This window comes from Nelusetta ayraudi, unplaced genomic scaffold, assembly GCF_046127955.1.
Source record: "Nelusetta ayraudi isolate G7.1 ecotype Tasmania unplaced genomic scaffold, CSIRO-AGI_Nayr_v1 ptg000071l, whole genome shotgun sequence".
Lineage (NCBI taxonomy): Eukaryota > Metazoa > Chordata > Actinopteri > Tetraodontiformes > Monacanthidae > Nelusetta > Nelusetta ayraudi.
The window spans coordinates 1,277,925-1,301,677 of record NW_027466121.1 but is presented as its reverse complement, the minus strand read 5'-3'; the positions used below and the strand labels follow the sequence as shown (position 1 = coordinate 1,301,677).

The following is a 23,753-nucleotide window of genomic DNA, read 5'->3' as shown; positions in this document are numbered from 1 at the left end:
TTATAAACGTTGTCATAAGTTGTCATACATGATTATGAACCGTTATGGCATCTTTAATTATGCTTTATAAAGGCATTATTATAATGCCTCATAATGCACTATGCAATAGACCGTCATACAAAATGTTAGGGAATATTCTTTAAAGTGCAAAGTCAATTTAACAAGCTTAACAAAACTGTGAGGACAAATGATCGCAGACATTAAAAATACGTCCGCTAAAATGATCAATCATTTACATATTTCCTTTAATAAGACCATCCCCCATCGCCACCACCACCACCGCCACCACCACCACCACCACCACCACCACTCATCGGTTAATTGTGTTAGTCATTTCAATAATAACACACTGATTGTTTTATTGTGCTTTGCGCGTCAGAGGCCCACATGCCCGTATTGATAAGATACTTTGTGGACCCGTGTGTGTGTGTGTGTGTGTGTGTGTGTGTGTCACAGAGCTGAATGATGGCAGCGTGGACTGCCGTGGAGCTGTCTGACATCGATAACAAGGTCATCCAGTGAGTTTTTGGGACTGGGTCATCCGGCGCTGACACAAAGAGCGATGGTGTGTGCGTGGCGGTGATGAGGGTAGAGCATCATACGGTGCGTCGAGGAGGAGGAGGAGGCGGAGGAGGAGGAGGAGGAGGAGGAGGAGGGGCTGCCTCGGTGATAAGGAACACCACCGGGTTATTAAGCGGGGCCGTGGTGGTGCAAGGAGTGGTAATGAACAGGGATTAGTATTATTGGAGTCGACTTGTTACCCCAGTGATTACAGCTAACCTGCAGGGAATGACAAGCAGCCCCAGTTGATTTGCAGCGCCAGCACAAGATGCTGATGGTTGTTAAGAGTGCTCTGTTTTTGCGTATGTGGAAACGGGTCAAGTTAACACTTTTATTGGGACCTTGTATTTCCCGGAGGAACCGTCAGAGCCGTCATTTTTTTGCGTTTGTGTTGTGACCTTGTGACACCTTTACAACATCTATGACTCCTTTGTATCTTCAGTCAACTTATCTTTTTGTCTTCAGTCTTAGTATTTGGACAAGTTTGCTCCGTTATCTCTATAAACAGCATTTTTGCTTAAATTTCCCTTAGCATGAGTAAATAGTTTTGTTTTATTTTTCACATGGCCACATTTTTCATAATTAGGAAGTCTCATCTTACAAATGTTTAATTAGCGTTGAATAGAAAAGGAAAGGGGGTCTAATCGAATGGATAACTACATCATAATCATACGATGGGAAGCTGTCACTCATTAATTAGGTCAAATTAAAAACAATAGTATCAAGAATCGGGGTCATACGCTCTTTACAAGTCAGTGTTTAATTATTTCTTGTTCAGAACGTGCCATGGGTGTGTTTACCTGACCAACAATGTTTGGCTTGTTTATTAGCAAATGTCTTTCTTGGTTCACCGAGGTCAAAGCCGTGCGCCATTTCACAATGAGGGTTAATCGAGCAGGTCAGGCTGATAAGGCTCCCATGTGGTGCGAGCTGGCCAATGGTACGGAAGGAGACTGGACATTGATGGAGTGCTGAGATAAGCTGGATCATGGTGACCAAACTGAGGCCAGAGTAGGATGATAGGAGATGGGATCCTGGCCGGACGGACAGCGGCCTTCAGATTCAGATGCCAACAAGTTCTGCTATCTCCGGGGTCGTGTTTGGGCTGCAGTTTGACCTTGTACTGGTATGTGATGCTGACCCCGACGGGCACCAGGATTTTTGTGAGAATCCCAAAAGCTTCTTTGTTGGGTCGTTTTGAGTGCATCATTTTAAAAAGAAATGCATTATGTATTGATTGATTTATAAAATTGAGTTCATAAAATGTACAAAGCATTTTAAACTTACTACCTACCTTATGTACCTTATCTACCTTATCATCATTTGATTTTTATGTGTGTGTGTGTGTGTGTGTGTGTGTGTGTATACACATAAAATAGTTGAAAAAAACACACACACATACATGCACACATACAAACTCCAGCTTAAAATAGATAAAAACAAAACGCCTTTCCTATCCTTGTAGAGTCTTTGTGCTCGATTCTTTTAAACCTGGGCCTGTCCTTCAGTATTCAGAAAATTTGTTTTTTTTACTTCATTTGTTTTAAGAAACGTGTTATTCTCCCCCACTTTCGATGCCTCCGTCCGTCCCTCTATCAAAGCCCCCCCGCCGTCCCCGTCCATTCTATAACCCCTCAACGTCACTGCCACCTCCCCCAGCGGCCATGGAAAAAGCCATTTTATCAGCGCCCGTCCGTTGTTCTCTGGTGAGGATAGATACAGACAAGATAGATGAGTGTTTTGACATGGAGAGTGTTAGACAAACACTCTTATCTGGCCCGCCACTTTAGGCTGACCCCTGAAACAGTTGTGTGAACCGCGGATGACATAAGGCTGGCCAGCCAGAGGGACGCGAGGTGCGGTTCATCAGTGTTTTGATTCAAGGAAGCCTAGGGTGGTCTTAGCGTTCAATCTTATATCATTTTATGCAAGTCTGGACTAATCACTTTCCTATTGTGACCACGGTTCTACTAAGGTTCCAGGTCTACTTGTGTCTATCAGGGCTCTGCAGTTGTCCCTCCACAGCACAGTTATCACTTTATACAGGAAAACTTCCACTAGGAAAGAGAGAGAGAGAGCTCAGCTTGTACCGAACCCCCCCACCCCCGGTGTTGAGCCATCGACACTTTCTGTTTGCTCAAAGGGTTCAGGTCAAGTTCGTGTCATGCAGTGATTCTTACCAGCCTTTGCTCACCCACCGCCCCCGAGTACATGGTGTTAAATACGATACAGTCGCATGTCCGATTCCATGCGTTTTGCAGCTGGAATTTCCATTCGACACTTTATTTACTCTCAGTATTTTAAATATTACTATTGCATTAAATAAATAATACATTATGTTCCAGAACATGCATGCTTATAGAATTGTAAATGCCAACAAACAAACAAAAAATGACAACAGAAATCACGTCTCCATCAAATGTCACTGACTGCAGTGGAGGGTATTCCTGAGCAGATATTGTTGGACAAAGGTTACCTGGTGTTAATGGTCCCTCTTCCCCCTTCTTCTCTTTGCAGATGACCTGGAGTTAAGAGAAAAGAGCGGTGACAGCAGTGTGGTGACAAGCAGGGACCTTCATCCAGACACAACATGGGGCCCCTATCCTGGAATCCTCCAATCAGAGGGCAACAAGGCTGACGGGGAGACAGAGGTTGGTGCTATACTGCTCACATTCTGTGTCAATGGGCCAAAAGTTTCTCATAGTTAGGCAGGAGGTCCATTGTGATTTGGATTTTTGATTTGCTCACATATCAACAAACATTTTTTCTCTTTGCTGGACAATTTTAATTTCACAATGCATTGAATTTAAACCACAACCAGATTGCTCGACTATAGACATTTGTCTCGTTAACCGTCATAAAACCAGTGTGTTTAATTTAGTAAAAGAAAGCAGCTGCATTTAGAGTTGGCAGCTAAATGACACTGGATAACTAATGGGAATTTCTACTTAAACCTATTTTCATGATCAGAAAACGGTTCTTAAGAACTTAATAACTATTTCAAAGTAGTTATTTAAATGTACCTTCTTAAAACTAAGCAAGACCTTAGGAGTCAATGATAAAATATTGACTTTACCTGTCATTTATAATTGCAGCAGTCAAATGCCAGATGCACATATTCTATATTGTTGATTTCTTCATCTGATCAACATTTAAATGACTACCAAGGCAGCACATACATATTACTGTATGCTTTTATTTTTCATATATATGGTAATAGTAGTTGGTTAAAATTGAAAACCATGTTTAAACTCGTGCAGCCCGTCCCATAGACATGCAAGTTCTACCCAGTGGTGCGCAATTCCCATTTTGAAACTGGGCATGGCGGGAAAAAGCACCACACGTCTCTGCCAGCTTCTGCTGAAATTCTGAATTTGACTAACTCGCAGGTAAAAAACGAAAAAAACAACTTTCGACTGGGCTTGGGGATTTTGATTTTGAAATACTTAAGGTTTTTTTCCTCACAAACCAAAAGGAGCAGAGAGACTCGCACTTGAGATGTCAGGACAATTTTAACACTTTCTCCAGTTATGCGAGAGAGAGAGAGAGAGAGAGAGAGAGAGAGAGAGAGAGAGAGAGAGAGAGAGAGAGAGAGAGAGAGAGAGAGAGAGAGAGAGAGAGAGAGAGAGAGAGAGAGAAGTTTGTGTGTCTTTGTGTGTGGGACCGGATGAAGCTCTATCAGAGCAATGTGCAAGTCCATCTAATCATGTGATAGTGGCGTTGGGTGAGGCTTCCTGACTTAAAGCACAAACACGGACAATGGCTAAAAACACCGTTAGATCGTAATCTCCGACTTTTTCAACCGATTTCTTTTTTTTAATGCCATTTTTAATTGTTTTGCTCTGCTTTTTGTTTGTCTCCATTTAATTAGATGGCTTATTAATTTGAAGCAGCAGGTGCAAATAGTTCAGTGACTCAAGGCTGTTTCAGCAGAGTCAAACTGGTCCACTGGTCCCACCCACCCAAGAAAAAAAAAGAAAAACCCCTGCAGTCAGATAAAGTCAGATGGAGTTTATACTGGACATCATATACTTTCCCATCAGAACTCTCCCTCTCTCCTCGCACGCCGCAGACTCCCTCGCTATCTTCTCCCCTCTCCTCTTCCTCCTCCTCCTCTCCTCCTCCTCCCCGGCCCTCCCAGACGTTCAGCTGTCTTTTATCTCCAAATGGCGCCATCCTCCTGGACAACAAACCCCAGTGATTGATTCCTGCTTGATAGGCTCTCATTTCTAAGATTTCGTTTATTATCAGCGAGGCTCCGAGTGTACAGATGGCCGCCCGTGTGTGTGTGTGCGTGCATGCGTGTGTGCGTGCGCGCGCACACATTCTTTGTCGAACAGTCTCGCTCGCCCGTCACCTTTTGTTCTTCGCCTCCCGGCCGCTGCCCTCCGCTGTCCCTCGTCCTCCTCCAAAACTAGGAAGTCGGTTTCTCTCCTTTCGAGAGCTTTTCAACCTTATGGAAAGCATCCCGCCCCGACTCCCAGTGCCCTCGCTCTCTCCTCCTCCTCCTCCTCCTCAGTTTTCTGCCCCCACCTCCCTCCCTTTCTCCCTCTAACCCCTCCTATTTGTGGACTAAAGAAGTGAGGAGACAGACCATCAGTATCTGCTGCAGATAAAGGCTGCAATCTCACATTCCTCCTGTGTTTCTCCCCCTGTCACTCCACATCCTTCCCCTCCCATATTCGTTCTTCCAGTCCTCCTCGTGCCCCTCCCTTACGAGTCCAGCGTGGGCTGTGGCTATCCTTTCCCGGCAGGCGTGGGCAAACTACGGCCCGGGGCCCATATGCGGCCCATTAAGCTTTATAATCCGGGCCCGGCGAATTTGAAGAGATTATATTAATAGTAAGTAAGTTATGAAATAGCTGTATTTCATTTGTTTGTTTTTTCAGTGCTTAGGAGTCATTTAAATTAATAGCTCAATGCCGTGGGGCTCCCAAGACATTGATTTTGTTTACTTTGCTTTTGTTTATTTTCAATTGAGATTCAAGCACACGTTTTCGCCATATCCCATGACATATTTTTATTCTCCTACACTACCAGTCAAAAGTTTGGACACACCTTCTCAGGCAATTTTTTTTTTTTTTTTTTATCTTTCCAACTTTTAAAAAATACTGAAGACATCAAATATGAGAATGAAAGAAAAGACATTCAATTCGGAGAGTGCGTCCAAACTTTTGACTGGTAGCGTATGAGGTGCCAGGTGGCACATGTCACGGCTATTCCAAACTTGATGAAATGAAATTAATAGTGAGTAGGTCATAAAATAGCTGGATTTCATTTTTTAGTGTTTTAAGAGTCATGTCAATAAAGAGCTAAATACTGTGGGGCTTTAAAGACACAGATTTTGTTGCCATGCTTTTTGTTCATTTTCAATTGACATTAAAACATGTTTTCTACTTATCCTATGATATATTTGGTGGTGGGTCACCAAAACACTCCATTCATCTGCTCCTGCTCAGGACCCTCCATCAAATTTTAGAACTCATTGTGGCCCCACCAGTCAAAAGGTTTACCCTCCCCTGCTTTACGGAGTTATTAGAGGAGGAATCAAAAATCCTTGCTGTCTTTGACGAGGCCTGAGTGGCCACCGGAGTCGTGTTCAGCTCCCGCTCGTCATTGTCGTCTCATGTGACCCACAACAGCGTAAAATGTGCGAAAAGTGAACCGGACCTTGTTATTTATCAGATTTCTTTCAGCATTTTTTTTCTTTAGTGTTCATATGTACTGGTATTGACTCACAGTCAATAGCAGTACATAGAAATAGATGATTGAACTGTTTCTATCATCTTTATAGACGGTAGAGAAGAGATTGGAGGTGCAGGCTCGTTCTAGCGGCCCGTCCACGCGCGAGTGCTGACAGTTGTTTGTCTCCTTGTGTGGCCCTGAGATGAACTGGTAACTTGTCCGTGGTCCGCTCCGCCCCAAGATAGCACGGGATCGCCTCCATCCAGCATCGAAGCATTGATGGAAAATGGACGGATGAACGCAGAGCTGTGAGATTTTTCATCTGAAAGTGTATAGAATTCTGCCTTTGATGTCGCTTTAGCTTGTTTGAGCGTTATCGCATCAGTGGGATTGCGTTTGTCAGTTCAGAGAAATCGGGGTGGAGCAGAAGGGAGAGGGGGAAAAAATAAATAAATAACCGAGTCAAAGCAGATGAGATCAGGTCTTGGCTCTCCCTTCCAGCACATCTCCTTCATTACCTTAGTGGTGTGTTAACTGGCCTGTGTCATATGGAAATCTGCCCATTTGCATCTCTCGAGGAGGAGGCATGGAGCCATTTATCTATTTAAATATATTCCGGCTGATATGGCTGTTAGACTGCAGAAGATGGTATAATAGTGTTTACTGATGGGTGGATCAGCTGGGCTGCTGATTCCTTACACTTTTTGCTTGAGTGAACAGTCACGTCCTCCCGCGGCGGCCCTGGAGTCGGCGCACGAGCCAAACAATCCTGATTGGATGGGCGTGGGGTGACAAATCTGAGATTGAATTTTTTTTTTCCTTATGATTGGACTGTTTTAAAGGTCCAGTGAGTAGAATTTGGCATTTCTGATTTTTATACCGGTAAAAGCTTGACATACAGCCCATACATACATTAATAAAAGTGTATACTCGCAGTACAATAAAAGTTATTTGGTTTCCCTACCCTTAGAACAGTTTGCACACATAAGAATATACATAGAGCATGGGTTTTGCCCGCCATCGTGCGCCGCCATTTTTAAGGCCTAATACGAAACACGCTGTCAGGCAGGCTACCTTAAATACCGAATTTCCTTCAAAGATTTGGACCTTTAGATGGCAGATGCGCACGTCCATGCGATTTTTGACCAAAATTGCATGGTTGTAAAATTCAAATTGGTTGTTGTTTATAGAGACAGGACTTCATTGCATCTGTTGCATATCTGCTCCATAGGATTGAGCATCCCAAAGCAAAGCCCTACCCCAGTTCTCCGCCACTTGCGGCGGCGTCCTCGTTAATTCTCTCCTTCAGCGGCACCCCGGCAGCCCGCCCCGCCAAAACCCTGTCTTTCGTGTAAAGGCGGCCTGGAGGCACCATCCTAGAAGGAGCGGAGTAGGGGAGTTCAAAGCGTTATCGCGCGCCGAACGTCTTTTCATCATGTTTTAGAAACAAGCGTTCGCACTAATCCCCCAATAATCTCTCCAGGAGAACTGGGGCGATAAGGCGCGCCACCCACGGCTTTTCAAACACTTTTTGGGTTGTCTCCTCTTACTCTCTATCTCTCCTGCCCTCTACCTCCTCCGCTCTCATCTCCACGTCTCCTTCCCTCACTCCCCAGGAAGGACGAGTGAAGGTGATCTCGGTGTCACCCACTCGCTCGCTCGCTCTCGAGTTGTTTTTTTTTTCTTTTTTTGTGCGTGTTGACTTTGAGCTGGATTGTTTACACGGTGATTGTGATCTTTCTTTTTTTTTTATCTCGACTCATCAACGCCGTTTCTGCGCTTTCGGGTTTTTTTTCTGCACTCATCAAATTAGAATGTTAATTAAAATTGCGCTTCTTCAGAAGATGACAAATCCATGGCAACTGTGAGTGTTCGGATGTATTTTTTTGCAATGGCTTTAAATGCCTGTACTTAAGGTTTTGGTTTTGTAAAGTACAGGTAAAAGAAAAGGGAGGTAAACTTCCATGATGATGATAAAATGCGGCCAAAAAAATGTCTGCTTTTGTCCGAAAATGAATTTGAATTAGTATTTGGGCATTATTAATAAAAGTATTGATACGAACACAAGAGACCCCAAAATAATATAACAACAATCTAGAAAATAACACTGTAATATTTGCACCAAGTGCTAAGTTAGCATGAAATTCCACAAATGCTTTTTTGCTGGGGTTGGACCTCGGTGTCACTCAGACCTTGCCAGATTTGCACCGAAAATTCCAAATCCAAAGGGAGGCGATCAGGGTGGGTTGGAAGAAGGGAAGGGGTGAGCGAGAACCTTCAAAAATGGATAGAACGCCGGCCAAAGAGAACGGAGAACGGAGGTAAGGGCCGCCGGCCAAGGAGAAACACACGACGGGGAGAGCAGCGAGAGGGGGAGACAAAGGTGGCGCAAACGTGGAAGAGGAGGGTTAAACTGGATGAAGGTGGAGGCGCTCATCACTCAGTGGCAATGAGTGGCTGGTATCTGCATCTCCCTGTCATCTGCACTGGCTTGTGCACGGTAGAGGAGGAGGACGGGGAGGCGGAGGAGGACGGGGAGGCGGAGGAGGAGGAGGAGGAGGAGAGGGAAAACCTCTATCCCTTCTATCTCTGAGCCTCATCTCCGGCAGTTCAGGAGCCTGCTTTCCAAGAGTGCCTCATTTTCAAATCTCTTATCTCAGCCCCCGCGTTTTAAGTATCGCAGTTTTATATTTTTACATGTCATTTGCATGCAGCTCATCAAACCTGGCTCTCTCTGGGTTTTCTTTTTCTTTTTTTTTTATCCTTCGTTTTTCGCGCTTCTCAATATTAGCGCGCTGGCACAGAGGGGGGGAAACGAGTACATTCCATGTACTTCTGAAACCCCAAAAGCTATGTTCTCTGTTTAAAGCGTTTCACATAAGCAAAACATCAGGGTTGAAATAAGCGTTGCGTGCTTCCTAAAGGTTACGGAAATGTATCGGAGGTGAGGTATGCGTGCGTGCGTAGTTTGTGCGCGAGGCGGATGAGACCGGGTTTCTGATGTTTATCGGCCTCCTTCTTCTTCTTTGTATTTTTGGAGGATTCAACACAGTGACCTCTTTGTCTGGGACAGTGAGTACACCCTTCCAACCCCCTGGATCGGGAAAGAAACCATTTCCTGTTGCCGAGATAGAACAGGAGACGGAGGGAGAGATAGAGGTGGAGAAGAACGGGTGGCGGGCTCGCTGTTGGGAAACGAGAGCCGGAGAGAGTGAGAGAGAGAGAGAGAGGGAGAGAGAGAGAGAGAGAAAAAAAAACAAACTGCTTAAACGCTTCAATGAAACGCCTGGGTGAAATTCTTTGCGACGTGCCGACATAAGTCAACTGCTGTGCTGTATAGGTATTCATATTTCTCCTGAGTTGGCAAAAGCCAACATCTATTTGATGTGTTTGTTTCATAAACATCCATCTGATGAACTCTGCAACACAGAACATTTTACTTTTGGAAGTGAAGCGCTAAGCCATATATGCATATTAGCTTGAAGTATCCTGCCAGCCTGTTTAATTAAGCTGCAGTGTCTCGTGGGAAAGAGTTTTATTTATATTTATGCTGATGATACATGTGTATACATGTTAATACACACAACACACACACACTTAAACTTAAATTTAGGTAAACACCGCGATGCAGAAGTTCTTTTTTTAAAGGTTTTTAAGTACGGTATTTCTTTTTTCAAAAATATGATCATAATTCTTATCCATTCAATTCCATTACCACAAGTCATCCTCAACACGAACCCATGTCACTGACAGATTAGCCATTTGTGCCAACAAGCAATTGAACATTTTACACAGCCATCCAAAAAGAGCAAAAAACATTTTTGAAGCTCCTGCCTGAAACCATTTTTTTTTTCTCTCTCTCTGTCTGATTCTTTAACACTCTTTCCATCCTTATTGGGATTGCAAACCTTTGGGCTCCTTGACCGCCTCTTAAACCGCAAACTTGGTCACATTTTATCTCCAGCAGCCCACACTTCCCGGCCCACTTCTGCCCTGCAGCTATTGCACATCACACACGTGCGTCGTAGAGCATTAGCATATGGACTAGCCTCGCGGTTTAGACTGGACCGACCATGAGGCTAGTCCTGTTTGTACTGTAACTCTGGAACCGTATAGACTGTTCAAAGCCTATTTTGCATAGGCAAACATGCTCATTCCCAAGTGACAGCGGTAAAACTGCCCTTTGACTGGCGTCCAGAGGAATCTTGCTTCCCATCTACAGCGCAAGGTTGCAGGGGCGCTCATCGATTTTGCTGTTCCTCACCCGTTACCACGTATTTAATTGTAAGTTACAAAGTCACGCCAGAGGGAGGTAAAAGTGCTGGGTTTTAGCTCAGGGAATATGTTGGGTTTTTTTGGTTTTTTTGCATCCCATCAGTACTATCATCGTACACACTAACGTTTGGCTCCCCTGAGAGAGAGAGAGAGAGAGAGAGAGAGAGCAAAGAGTCTTTCTGAAACTGAACGGCGGAATGGAAGAAGAAAATGAAGAAATGAAATCAGCCAGCATCATTTGCATTCAAGTTTTATCTGTGTGGGAGGAGGGCGTTTTTGGGCCTGATAAGGAGAGGGCGTCGCAGACTGCGCTGGAGGTGGAAGGGGAGTTGGTGGTTCAAGGTGTGTGTGTGTGTGTGTGTGTGTGTGTGTGTGTGTGTGTGTGTGTGTGTGTGTGTGTGTGTGTGTGTGTGTGTGTGTGTGTGTGTGTGTGTGTGTGTGTGTGTGCGCGAGAGAGAAAGAGAGAGAGAGAGAGAGAGAATCACTGCTTGAATGTTTTATACCAACTGACTTTGGCAAAGAAGGCAGCTTCTGCAGTTCACTCAGTGTGCGTTTCCCATCGTCCATCCGCTGTGCGAATGTTACAGGAGGAGGACGAGGATGGGAACGATGATTGTCTGCGTGTGTGTGTGTGTGTGTGTGTGTGTGAGGTTGCGGGCGCGGGAGCGGGGGGTTAATATCAGACCAAATAATTAGATTCGCTATCGTCTCGGCGGCAGCAGTGCGGGGATCAGGCAGATTAAAGCCCGGGCTCGGGGCTGGTTAATATTCATGAGGGGACCGGGGTCCGGGGCGAGGGGGCTTAGACTGCGGCTCAAAGACTCTCCTCCGGCTGATTGGGCTTAAGGCGGCACTCTCCACCAAGATGGAGCTCTGCTGGTTGATGCCTGACAGCCTCCTGATAGATGGAGGCGGGGGGGGCTCGATAGTCAGACTTAGACAAAAGGAAGAACGGGCGTGAAGGAGGAGAAAGAGGAGGAGGAGGAGGAGGTGGAGGAGGAGGCGCTAATGCTTGATACAACTGCATCTATGGGGATCTGGAGATCTTTATTCCAGAAGCCTGATGATGGTGATGATGATGATGATGATGATGGTGGTGGTGGTGGTGGTGGTGGTGACCCCGGAGATGTTTGACCCCCTCCGACCCCTGCTCTTTTTCTCTTGCCTCAACTATCTTCCTCGCTCCACTTTATCGCATCTCCACAGTGGGAGTTACCTCACCCTCCGCTAATACTCTTTCCTCCCAGCTTAAGAAACACAGTAACACATAAAAGAGGTCAACTGATTGGCACTTCTTATAGAAAAAAGGAATGAGGAAAGGAAAAAAAAAAACATGCGCGGCCAGATGGGCTGATGTCGCCCCTCGACAGCCCTGAAATGGTCCCCTGTCAAACTAGATCACCATGAGGTGATGACTTTGCAACAAAAAAAAATTAAAAAATTAAATGATTATTAATCAATTTCCCTGTTTCTAATTTATATTTATATTAAAATATGTAGTTTTAGTATAACTCTTGATAAGTGCTTTATCATTGTAGGAGGTGGTGGTGGTGGTAGTGATGACGTTGAATCAGTGTAACCCCCCCCATTCACACGTGACCAGAGTCTGTCTACGGAGGGCCAAGAGTGCCAAAATTAAATACAAAAGTACACAGACAATAATACTTTAATTTCTTATGAATTTGATTGTTTAATGATTAATCAAATTATTGAATACACAATATGATGCATGATTCTATCCTCCCTATGCCGACAGTTCCAGTTTTTATAAAGATAATTATATAAATACAAAAATAAAAATATTTTATTGATTCATTCATTCATGACATATCAAAGGTATTTATTTAATTATGAGCTTATCTAAGTTGGTAGATTTAATTCTGACGCATTTCTTGAGGAGCTGGGCAATAATTGTTTATTTTAATATAGTGTAGAACTTTTTCTCAATTTTAGATGGGTTTATTATTAGACTGCCAACCTGTTCAACCGTCTTTGGTTCTTCTTATTTTTCATTGAGACGTGACCAGGCAGCACCTGCATCTTCTTGATAGCCAGTTGTGGTCATATCAGGTCTGATGGAATGTTTACAGTAGTCTGTGTATCGGCACTCTGCCGCTGCTTCTGCATTGTTCCCTGAATCACAATGCATCAACAGGAGGGTCCCTTTATTCCCAAGGCTTCCTGTCTTCACATCTGATCCCGATAATGGCCAAGAGGGTCTCTTTCTGCTTAGCGCAGTTAGCTTATGCAATTCAAGTTTAGAGATGGTATTGCAGTGAAATTGAATGTTGACATTTGTTAAGAGTAGGGATGTTAACAATTAATTCGATTAATTGTCGATTAAGAATTTAACCGATTAAATTAAATTAGTTGCATTTAATTGAATTTTTTTTTTACACAGGTAGTTAATATCATTATAACAGTGTAGCAGCAGGAAAAAGCAATTCACCTGTAGATGCTGTGATGGTCATAATATACCGAGAACAAGTTACTTTTACAAGTCAACTTAAAGTCAGAGGATAAATGTTTAGGGTGTTTTTACTGTTCTCTTTCGTAAAAATGGGTCACATTGGACCCTCAACATTTTTAAGGGTTAAATAACGACTTCCAAACACATTTTTCATTGGGAAATTTAGGTTCTCAGGAAAAAAATCACAGCTGATCAATTAATCGTTAATCGATCGATAAGGTCAATAAATTGACGATTATTGAATTAATTGATAATTTAACCCAATCCCAGCTGTTTTGACCGAGCAGGCCCCCTAAGTTACAAAAAAGCTCGCGTTTAAGACTTTTTTGCCTTTCTTTCTGTGGTGTGTGCACCACACACACACACACACACACACACACACACACACACACATTGCTACTGAGCTCTCCCTGTTGCCCTATCGTGGTGAATTCCAAAGCTGTGGCCGTGATGAATTAGTCTGAAACAAATTAGCAGTACTTACAGCTCAGACGGCTCCAGCATTGGGTTACAAATTAAAACAAAAGCAGCCATATCTCCACATCAGCGCTAGTTCCCCATGAAATCCAATACACTCTGCCTCGGTCTTCGACGCGCAACAGACTAGGAGGCTTCCTTCCTCTTCTCTCCTCTCCTCTCATTGTCACTGTGTTTCGCACGGCGCATCTTCAACCTTCTGTCTGGTTCTGATCTGTTTGCGGCTAATGTAATGCAATGGACAACTTGTGAAATTGCTGGCCGCGCTGTGTCGTTAGGCTGATACTTGTTTTGGGTTTTGGTGGCATTTGAATTACTAAGCGAATTAAAGCGTTTAAAGGTTAAACTGGAATCTGGCTGAAGGATTATTAATCGCTTACATTGTCCATCATCTGCCATTTACCATTACCTTATAAATAAAACATCAATCAAGACTGACTTCTGAGGAATGTACAGTGGATGATACGGCTCACAAAAATAAATGGCATAAAGTGTCACTCTGTTGCTCAGCCATGATGATACTAAAAGCCCAGTAAAACTGTGTTAGAACCGGCATTCCCAAACCACTGGGTCATTTTATTGAGTCTAATTTCCTTTGGTCAGTCTAGCACCAGGGCAACGGCTTGGTGTCAATTTGTGTCTCAAAAAGACGAGGTTAAAAGTTCACACATTGTTTCAGGAACACAGATGACCCTCAAATCAAGAATATGTTTAAAATAATTCATGAATTGCAGTTTTTTGTTGTTGTTTTTTTTTTACAGTTAAAAGTGTACAATGATTTTCTTGTTATCTAAGAACATAATAAGTGCCCTATATAGAAAAAGGTCATGCCTTTTTCTCTCTCTCTCTTTTCTTTCCCTGCCTGATGATGATAATGAATGTAATGGTCATCTCTGCATGGCCCATCATCATGTCGCCTCACGAGATGAGCCTCTGCATGTAAAGCTGTTGTCATTTTCACCGCATTCTTGTGCGATTACTTGCACGTTTCCGGCCATGTATTTATCGTGGCATGCCTTTCTTTGGATATGACGTCACGCGTCACGGCACTGGTGTCCTCAGCTCATGCAATTGATCCCGTGAGGTCCTCAATTCTCGCACATAATTCGTAAGAAGGCAAACGGGTGACATGCAGTCGGATAAAACATCATGCAGACTTTCAGACTTGGCAGTTTTTCACCAAGCTGTCAGTCACAACGGAAGCGTTTTTTAGGATTCAGTGCTTTGGAAACGCTGCCCCCTGGTGGATAGAACGTTTCTGGCTCTGGGTGTGGGGCACAAATGTTGCCACACAGAACAAGAATAATCATTATTGTGGGTCAGGAAAATGATGTTTGTTGATTTCTCAGATGCTGTTTGTTGTGTTATTATTGTTCCCTGTTGCCTGTCACTGTCACCAGACTGGTAGTGGTGGCAATTATAGGATTATTAGCGGTATTGTAGTATGTGTGTGCGCACAGTGGAGACATTGAGTGAGCCGGTGTGTCCAGAGTGATAGTTGGCGGGAATGCTCCCTCTTCCTCACATGAACAAAGACAAGATTGTACTCAGGTGTGTGTGTGCGTGCGGGTACTCGCCCTCTCATACCTCAACACACGGCGGGCGGGCGGGCGGGCGGACGGACGGACGGATGGACGGACGGACGGACGGACGGACACTGTGTGGTGGCTCTCCACCCCTTTGTTCAGTGTATCCACTGTGGATCTTATTATGGTGGCCACCTGAATAGCTGGCCGTCGACCTCATCAGATCTTCTTTCTCTCCCTCACTCTCTCCCCGGGTCTCTCCTTCTCCTCTTTTATTCCTCCTCTCTTTTTAGCCCCCCCTCCCTCCTTCCCTTATTATCATCTGTGCAGCTTTGTTCAGCCCATGCCCACCTTATTTCCTCATTTCCTTCTTGGGCTGTAATCACACTCTGCTTTCTGCCGTTCTTTTTTTTTTTTTTTATAAACAAAGATTTACAATTGGCCTCATGCTGGTGTGTTACTATTCATTCCCAATTTACGACGTTCATTGCTTTTTTTATTATTCTAAGTTGGACAAAAAGTGAATAAGCATTTGAAATTGAGAACGGTATGAATTTTTATTGTGTTTTTTTTAAGTAATTTGCCATGTTTCTTTTTATCGCCAAGGAAATCATCACGCTGATAAATTGCTATGACAGTTTAATGGTGATTGTGGCTTTCGGTAATCAGAATTTCCTTGTGTTGTGACATTGCAAAGACCTGTCTGGTTTGTCTCTTTGTTTTTGTTCCTTGCAAGGGACAAAAATATATTCAACATTTACAGCTGCGTGAAGTTATGAAGTTGCAGTTACACACTTCAAAATGCACATGTCGCTGTTTTGTTCACCCCTGAATTCCTCTGTGTCCGTCTCTTTGCTCAGAACTCCAAGTTGGCCCTGGTCTGCGAAGATCCCGAGTGTTGGATGAGTCTGCTCCCTCTGACCTCTGACCTCTCAGCAGGAAACTGTAACATCTACAGCCAAGGTGAGCTCATACATTTAGGAGCATCACGTCTGAACTGAAGATGGCGCCCTACAGTGGCGCCTGATTGTAATACCACTGATGTCGACATTACCTGCCTGCATGTCTTACTCAATGGTCATTTTCATTGCACTGTACAAGTCAAACCCTGATTGACTGTCGATCAGACGCACTGCAGCGAACTTGCTGTTGTGAAGTTATTGGGCTCTGTTTGCTGTTTCCTACCCAGCTGTTTAGAATCTATCAACCTACTGTCACTCTATCCTCATATTAGTAAAGTGATAGCAGAATTAGTCCCTCAGTAATCAATCAACAAGCAACAGTTTTGTAATACTAGCATCACTGTTACACTTAGATGTGTCAGTTAAAAAGTTGTTGTTTTTTTACGTGTGCACATAAATGCCACATTTAAATCATTGTACACGATAGAAGCTCTGTCTGTGTTTATTATATGCACGTTATTCTGAATAATCAGAAATGGAGTGTCTCAGTACCACTTCCATGACTGACAGGTGACAGTAGTTCCCAGTCACGAGAGCAGCCTCTGTGTTTCCAGGTGGCCAGTTGTTCTGTAAGGTGACCAAAGAGCTCACGGCTGGTGAAGAACTCTTGGCCTCCCTATCGCCTCCCCTGGATTCCTCTTCCTCCTCCTCCTCCACCTCTTCCTCACTGGGCCAGCTCTCTCCTGCACTCAGCCTCATCGCCCAGAAACAACCTGCCGTCAAGGAGGAGTCACTGTACCCGGCGGCGCTGCACTCAGACATCCAGCTTCTTCCTCAACAAGCTGGAATGGCCGCCATACTGGCAACCGCCATTGTCAACAGTGAGTTTTGTATAGAATGCACAGGAACAGTGTTTCACTTGTCGACCGGGTTGATGAGTTGGATTTAGTGGATGCGGAAGATGGTGCACTTCTCAGAGAATAAAAGTAACAAAGCAGGAATACTTCACTACCACACTTAAGTACTACGAGCCCACTACAAGTACCACTACTTCACTGGAGCCCACTTTTTTTCTCCTGCTTCCACTTTTGCTCCAGTAGGTATTTTCATTGAGGTTAATATGTTAAGTCTAATTATGTAGCAGTATTGCTACTCATTACAATTGGCGGTAGATGGCTCTACCACTGACCGCAAGCAGATTTGGTGAAGCTGGCTCATCATTGGCTGATCTAACTACCTTATCACAACATTGTGTAAAGTTTGCTTTTGCTCTACCTATTGGGTTGCAGCTACAGAACCCTCCTGACCTCTTGACATAAGTCCGGACTGCTTTCTTCATCAATTTGAATAACATATTAAATCTCAATACTTATTGCTTTTACTTACAATACTTCACTATTGAATTTTAAAAGTACAGAAATATTGAATCACTTGAGCTTTAACTTCTACTGAAGTTATTTTTCGATACGGTGCCTTTCTTTCCACTCAAGTCTGGGTCTATTTTTACCGTGTACATTTCTGGCACTACTGATAAAAGAAGTTGTGTTCACTTTGGCCATAAGATGGCACTGTTGCACCTTAGTGATTAACACTACTCCATTAATGGCTGTCATTGCTATTCAGATGCGTTCATACTTGTAATATCAGTTTTTTAGCAGTTGTGTCTGTGCATATGTGTAAAATATGAAAATGTTCAGCTAATTTATAAAAGTAACAAGTAACGCTATCCTTTATTATTAAATATGTTGGGTTTGAGGTGCGTTTTGTGCGGAACCTCTCTTTACGCCTGCGTTTGTCCTTCCAGAGGACATTTTCCCTTGCAAAGACTGTGGGATCTGGTACCGCAGCGAGAGGAACCTGCAAGCGCACCTCATGTACTACTGCGCCAGCCGTCAGAAGCAGCCCGCCGCAGCCTCGTCCCCTCCGCAGGACAAACCCAAGGAGTCCTACCCCAATGAGCGCATATGCCCCTTCCCACAGTGCAACAAGAGCTGCCCCAGTGCCAGTTCCCTCGAGATCCACATGCGCACCCACAGCGGTAAGAGCCAGACCAAAGAGACGTCATCGGCATGATTTCCTTCTAACTTAATGATTTTTTTTTTTTTAAACCATTTTACTCTTCTGTCCTTCCTCAGGTGAGCGTCCGTTTGTCTGTCTCATCTGTCTGTCAGCCTTCACCACAAAAGCCAACTGTGAGCGCCACCTTAAGGTCCACACGGACACGCTGAACGGGGTCTGCCACGGCTGCGGCTTTGTCTCCACCACCAGGGACATCCTGTACAGCCATCTGGTGACCAGTCACATGGTCTGTCAGCCTGGTTCTTGCAATGAGGTTTACTCTCCAGGGCCAGGCCTTCCCAAGCTGCCCCTTACCACTGGTGAGTCTCGCTCTCGCTGTTTAATCCGTCAATTTGGATTTAATCACTAAATTTGACGAGATCTCCAGTCAAGTCCAACATAGATTTGGCTCTCCATCCAAATGTATTCCAAGCAATTAAAGGTCATTTCAAATTTAGGGCACTGTCTGGCAGGCTTCCTTTAAAAATTGTGGCGCAAGATGGCAGCTCACTTAGGAGCAAGACCCTTATTGCTCTGTGTATATTCCTGTCAGAGGTTGCGTTAATCGAATATTTTCCATCATTGGCAGGGTTTTTTTTTTTAACTTTGACGGAAAAATCTGAAGGCCATCTGTCATTTTGACAGATTGCAATTCACACCCCTGACCACTTCGTTGCAACGGAAGTGGTAGTTGTAATTTTAGTGTCCAGTGTGGCAGCAGAGCGCATATTCAGCCTGGAGAATGACATAAAAACAGCCACGAGGAGTTGTCTGTCAGAGGCATGTTTCACTCTGTTCATATGTAGCTACTGAAACCACAGTCAGTTGTTTTTGTCACTGCGTGTGAAGAAAAAGTTAAATGTTCATCTGCTTGATACAGTTTGGATTTTCTGTTCTGCTAACTTTAGACTAAATATTATAATATAATTAAAAATGAATGTGTTTGAATATGTCTTTCATTTAAAAAATTAAAGTGACATAATGGGGTTATGATTGGATTTTGATGATCCTGTCAGTCAAAATGACTGAAAAGTCTTATGTGTGACGGTTTTTATTTATATATATAACAATATACATAGAACAAGGGTTTGTTGCTCGCCTAACAGCGCGGTTCGTATTTAGGGTGAACGCTCACGTCCTCAAATAAACCAAGGACAAAGAAGATAGACAAGGTATCCAGATTTGGGTGCGCAGGCCACTGTAGTTCACAGGCAAGTTTAGGAGAGGGAGAAAGAGTAAAAGAGAGCTGCAATCCAAAATGTCACTACTTGATGTCACCGCTTCTTCTTCACAAAATATTATGCTCTTAACCTTTTAGCTTTGACCAATATAAAAATCATAAATAAAGCCAATTTTTACACCCTGGACCTTTAACTACTTTTTTTCCTTCTTTTTCCTCCCGGAACAGGACTGAGTCCAGGGGACTCTGGTGTGGTGCTCAAGTGCCAAGTCTGCGGCCACAACTCCGACTCCCCCGCCCAGCTCCAGCAGCACGTGAGGACGCACCTGGAGGTCAGGGTGCCCGGCGAACGGAGCCCCACCCCTCGCCAGAGCACGCCGTCGTCGGTGGACGGCAGCCAGCACCAGCCATCCCCCCAGGCCAGGGAACCGGCTGGCTCCTCCAGCCCAGGAGCCAACGGCAGCTCAGCCACACCCCGCGGTTGCAGTCCCACCGACGTCCACCATGCCGCCGCCCAACTCCGAATCAAAGAGGAACCTCCTTCGGATACGGAAACGGAAGAAAAGATGGAGATTCACAGGAACGGCGAGGAGGGGCCGGCCGGCGCTGAGGACGCGGCTCCAGAACCGAGAAGAAACTCGAGCGACGGCCGGAGCAACAACTTCTCTCACTCCCCGAAGAGCCCGGCGCCGGCCAGCATCAAGGCCGAACCGACCAGCCCCACACCCGGTTCCAGCCCCGCCCACTTGGGAGGAGCCATGCTGTTACCTCAGTACATGTTCAACCCGGAGGCGGCCATCTTGCCTCAGGCCTCGGAGATCCTGGCCAAGATGTCCGAGATGGTGCACAGCCGACTGAAGCAGGGCCAGACGGTTCCTCCCGCCAACCCGGCGGCGGCATTCTTCCCCCCGGGGCCGACGGCGCCCACCACCGCCGCGGCCACTCCGCCCCACAAGGGGGCGACCTGCTTCGAGTGCGACATCACCTTCAACAACATCAACAACTTCTACGTGCACAAGCGGCTGTATTGCTCCAGCAGGCACCACGCAGACGGCGCAATATCGGCGCCGGCCCCCGTCAGGGAAGCCGCCAGCGCCGGACGTGGTCCCTCTGTGTCGCCGCAGGGGGGCGCCGGAAGCAGGGCAGCCTCCGCCTCGCCGTCCGGTTCGGACCCGGCTGACCTAAGGAGGGTGGCGGAAGGCGGCGCCGACCCGGCCGACTCCGCCGAGATCGCCGGCGGGAAGGAATCGTCGTCCTCGTCCGAGGGGGAAGGTGCTGCGAGCACCGGAGGAGGTGGGGTTAGTGGCGGTGGAGCAGTTGGCGGGGAGAGAGCGAGCGACGGCAGCCAGAGTCCCGCCAGTGAGGACCCGGAGGACTCGGACCCCAACAAGACCTTCTGCGGGGCCTGCAACATCCGCTTCACGCACCACGAGAACTACACGGTGCACAAGCGCTTCTACTGCGCGTCGCGCCACGACCCGTCCAACCAGCGCTCGACACACACGGCCAAGGCTGCGGCGGCGGCTTTGACGGCGGGTGCGGCGGGCGGCTCAGCCTTCCTGCCGCAGCCCATCCGCACCCGCAAGAGGAAGAAGATGTACGAGATCCACATGGCCAGAACGGAGGCGCTGGCTGCTGCGGCCGCCGCCGCCGCTGCGGCCGCCGCCTCGGCCGTCAAGCGGGAACTCTCCCCGAGTGGCGGCTCCAGCCCCGAGGGCGACGGCCCCATCGACCTGAGCAAAAGGCCACGGCTGCGGGAGGTGGTCGCCGCCGCCGCCGCTGCCGCCCTGCCGGCGCTGCCGCTCAGCGACTACCACAAGTGTACGGCGTGCAGCATCAGCTTCAACAGCATCGAGAACTACCTGGCGCACAAGACGTACTACTGCCCGGCCACCACACTGCAGCCCCACACGCTGGAGCAGCTGCACCGGCTCAAGAGCTCGTCGTCCACCTCCCCCAAGAGCCGGCAGGCGGGTCACCCGGACCCGCCACCAATCCCCCTACAGCAGCAGCAGCACCCCCTAGAGGCCAAGGCTACACCCGCCGAGTGGGCAGCTCAGACCCGGGCAGGGACGACCTCGTCCTCGTCCTCGTCCTCGTCGCCCAGCCCGCTTTCCTCCTCCCTGCCGCCCCCCAGCACCACGTCCTCGCCCCAGACCGCTACCAGGGGCGCCAGCAGTGGTCCCGCCTCGCCGCAGGTGGCGTGCCCATACTGCCCCAGCAGGCTGCCGGGCGGCGAGCTGATGGAGCACTTCCGCAGTGCCCACGGCCTGCTGGTCACCACGATGGGACGAGAGGCGAGCAGCGGCAGCCTGGGTCTCAGCCCCACGGGGGGCGCCGGCGAGCCCAGGCCGCTTTCTAGAGTCAACGGGCAGGTGAGGAGCGGCGCCGCTTCGCCCTCCGCCTCCCCGCCGCCAACCAACGGCGGCTCGTGGACCGAGGACGGGCCAGCACCGGCATCGCCCCGGTCCGTGTCTCCCTCCAGGGCGGCTCCCCCTCTGACTCTGTCTCCCGCGTCTGAGGCCTCCAAGGAGGCGTCGCGCCACCTCCCGAGCAAGCCGGCGGCGGCGCTGTTTAACCCGCAACCCACGGCGGCCAACCCCGCCCCAAAAACGGCGGCACTCCCCTCCCCTGCCGTGCAGAACGGCAACTCGCGCTTCTGCCGCCTGTGCAACATCAAGTTCAGCAGCCTGTCCACGTTCATCGCACACAAGAAGTACTACTGCTCGTCCCACAGCGCCGAACACGTCAAGTGAGGGAGGGGGACGGTGGGTCAGGGGGGGTCCCCCTCCTGTTTTTTTATCTAGAACCCTCTCCTATCTGGAACCTGTTGGGAATAAAGACACTCTTCCTCAACCTGAAGTTCAGAAAGCTCAGAGTCCCGCCGTCTTCTCCTCCTCCTCCTCCGCCTGCCGGGGAGCTACAGCGGCCGAGGTGGCGGCCAGGTGCCAGGAGGGGGCGCTCATATTAACCGATGACTGTTACACACCTACTGGGACTTCATGCTGAGACTGCAGGTGTTGTTACCAACATTTCTTTTACTGATATTCCCGTCTTCATATGGGTCAAAGTGTGTAAAAATTGAAGAAGAAGAAGAAAAATTTGCTGAGACAGACACTACCTACACAACCTGTTGTTCTCTTGACCCCGATGTTGCTCTCATTTGTTGCTCTGTCCCTCACCAGTACTCGTACAGTACAAGCTCACGTACCACTCCTTGGCCTCACAATAATATTGTTGGACAATCGGAGGAAAAAAAAAAAAAAAACGTGAATGTGCCCAAACTCATGTGTTCACCCTCTCCTGTCTTGAATTGAATTTCTAAGGGCAGTAATTAAATTCTTACTGTCTGCGGCATTTTTCTGATGGATGATAATTCGGTAACGTTTGTCGTCCGCTACGATAAATCTCCCGTCTTTTTCTCCCGAGCTCTTTATGTTCCACACGCCGTAACGGAGGGATCGTTTCTGTTGTGCGGAAAAGACTTGATCATTGTGAACAGTTTTTATTATCTGTGCATAGTGGATGATGTCTGATTTCTATATCGCTTTTGGTTTGAACACTGGCTCTTTATTGCTTCCGAGTGAAATGAAAGCATTTTTAGCTTTACAAAAAAAAAAGTGAGAGAGGAAATAGCTGGTCACAATGTTACTAATTGCTGAAGGATTATATTTTGAAATGGACAGATTTTTTTTTTTATTATTATTTTTGGTTTCATACACATTTTTTTTTTTCGTTTTCTCCTTAAAAAATGCAAATGGAAAAAAAATAGGTGAAATATTTATCCTCTATCTTTTTTGTCCTCGCTGATTTCACGTCAACAGAGAACTACCTACCTGGTGTCTGAGAGTATTTGTATTTTTTATTTGTATATTTTTCATACTGTTGGGAAGGAACTATTTGAATCCGGGCGTGTGAAGTGTATTTTCTAAATGTAGATATTTAATATCACTGTGGACACACTGAACGCATTACTTTAGAAGGTAGTGTCTGGTTTATTATTATTTTGTGTTTTCTTTATTGATGGCAAGGTTAGAGACATGAGTATGTTTGACATACAGACACATTCACAACTTGTTGCTGATCCTCACAATGATTAGACTGGATAGGCCTCCTTGCTTACCTGTTCCACAATTAGAAAGAAGCACTTCTAACACTGATTTTTTTTAAATATATATATTATGTATACCTCCATAATTTAAAAATTTCTATCAAAAGCCCAGTTAGTTTTCTTTCTGTGTTTTGCAGGATTCTGATGTTGCTCAGTTCTTATTAAACAGACCTCAACCATATTAATTCGGCCATAAATACACATCTCAGAATTTCAATTATTTCATGCACAGCAGAGAAAAATGATATATTAGATTAACACACACACACAAAGTTAAAGATAAGTACATAGATACTCAGCTCTTAGTTTGGCCTTCGTACGTGTGGAAAAAACTAAAGCACACACTCCAGCACAGTTTATTTTTTCACACCTTCCTATGCTGCTGTTGTGCTTGCGACACTTGAAAAAACTGTGAAATGCTTTCACCCGTGCAGGCTTCATCTGATTGACAGGAGGGCAAGGTGGCTGGGTGGGTGTTTGAACAACCTGCTAAATTTGTTACACAACA

The 23,753-nt window shown here is 46.2% G+C and overlaps 1 protein-coding gene across 2 annotated transcripts in view; it reads left to right on the top strand.

The window, feature by feature from the left end:
- The window catches only part of zfpm1 (zinc finger protein, FOG family member 1), an 82,268-nt gene extending 58,751 nt beyond the window's left edge, over nt 1-23,517 (top strand). The window contains exons 1-7 of one of the 2 annotated variants that reach the window (XM_076042868.1): nt 1,320-1,687; nt 3,079-3,212; nt 15,855-15,957; nt 16,511-16,777; nt 17,701-17,934; nt 18,032-18,274; nt 19,363-23,517. In XM_076042868.1, coding sequence (XP_075898983.1) covers nt 15,897-15,957; nt 16,511-16,777; nt 17,701-17,934; nt 18,032-18,274; nt 19,363-21,890 — 3,333 coding nt within the window. In that variant the 5' untranslated portion in view covers nt 1,320-1,687; nt 3,079-3,212; nt 15,855-15,896 and the 3' untranslated portion in view covers nt 21,891-23,517. Of the gene's footprint in view, nt 1-1,319; nt 1,688-3,078; nt 3,213-15,854; nt 15,958-16,510; nt 16,778-17,700; nt 17,935-18,031; nt 18,275-19,362 lie in introns of those variants that run through there. The other variant, XM_076042867.1, reaches the window with a different exon arrangement.
- Nucleotides 23,518-23,753: the final 236 nt, after the last annotated feature.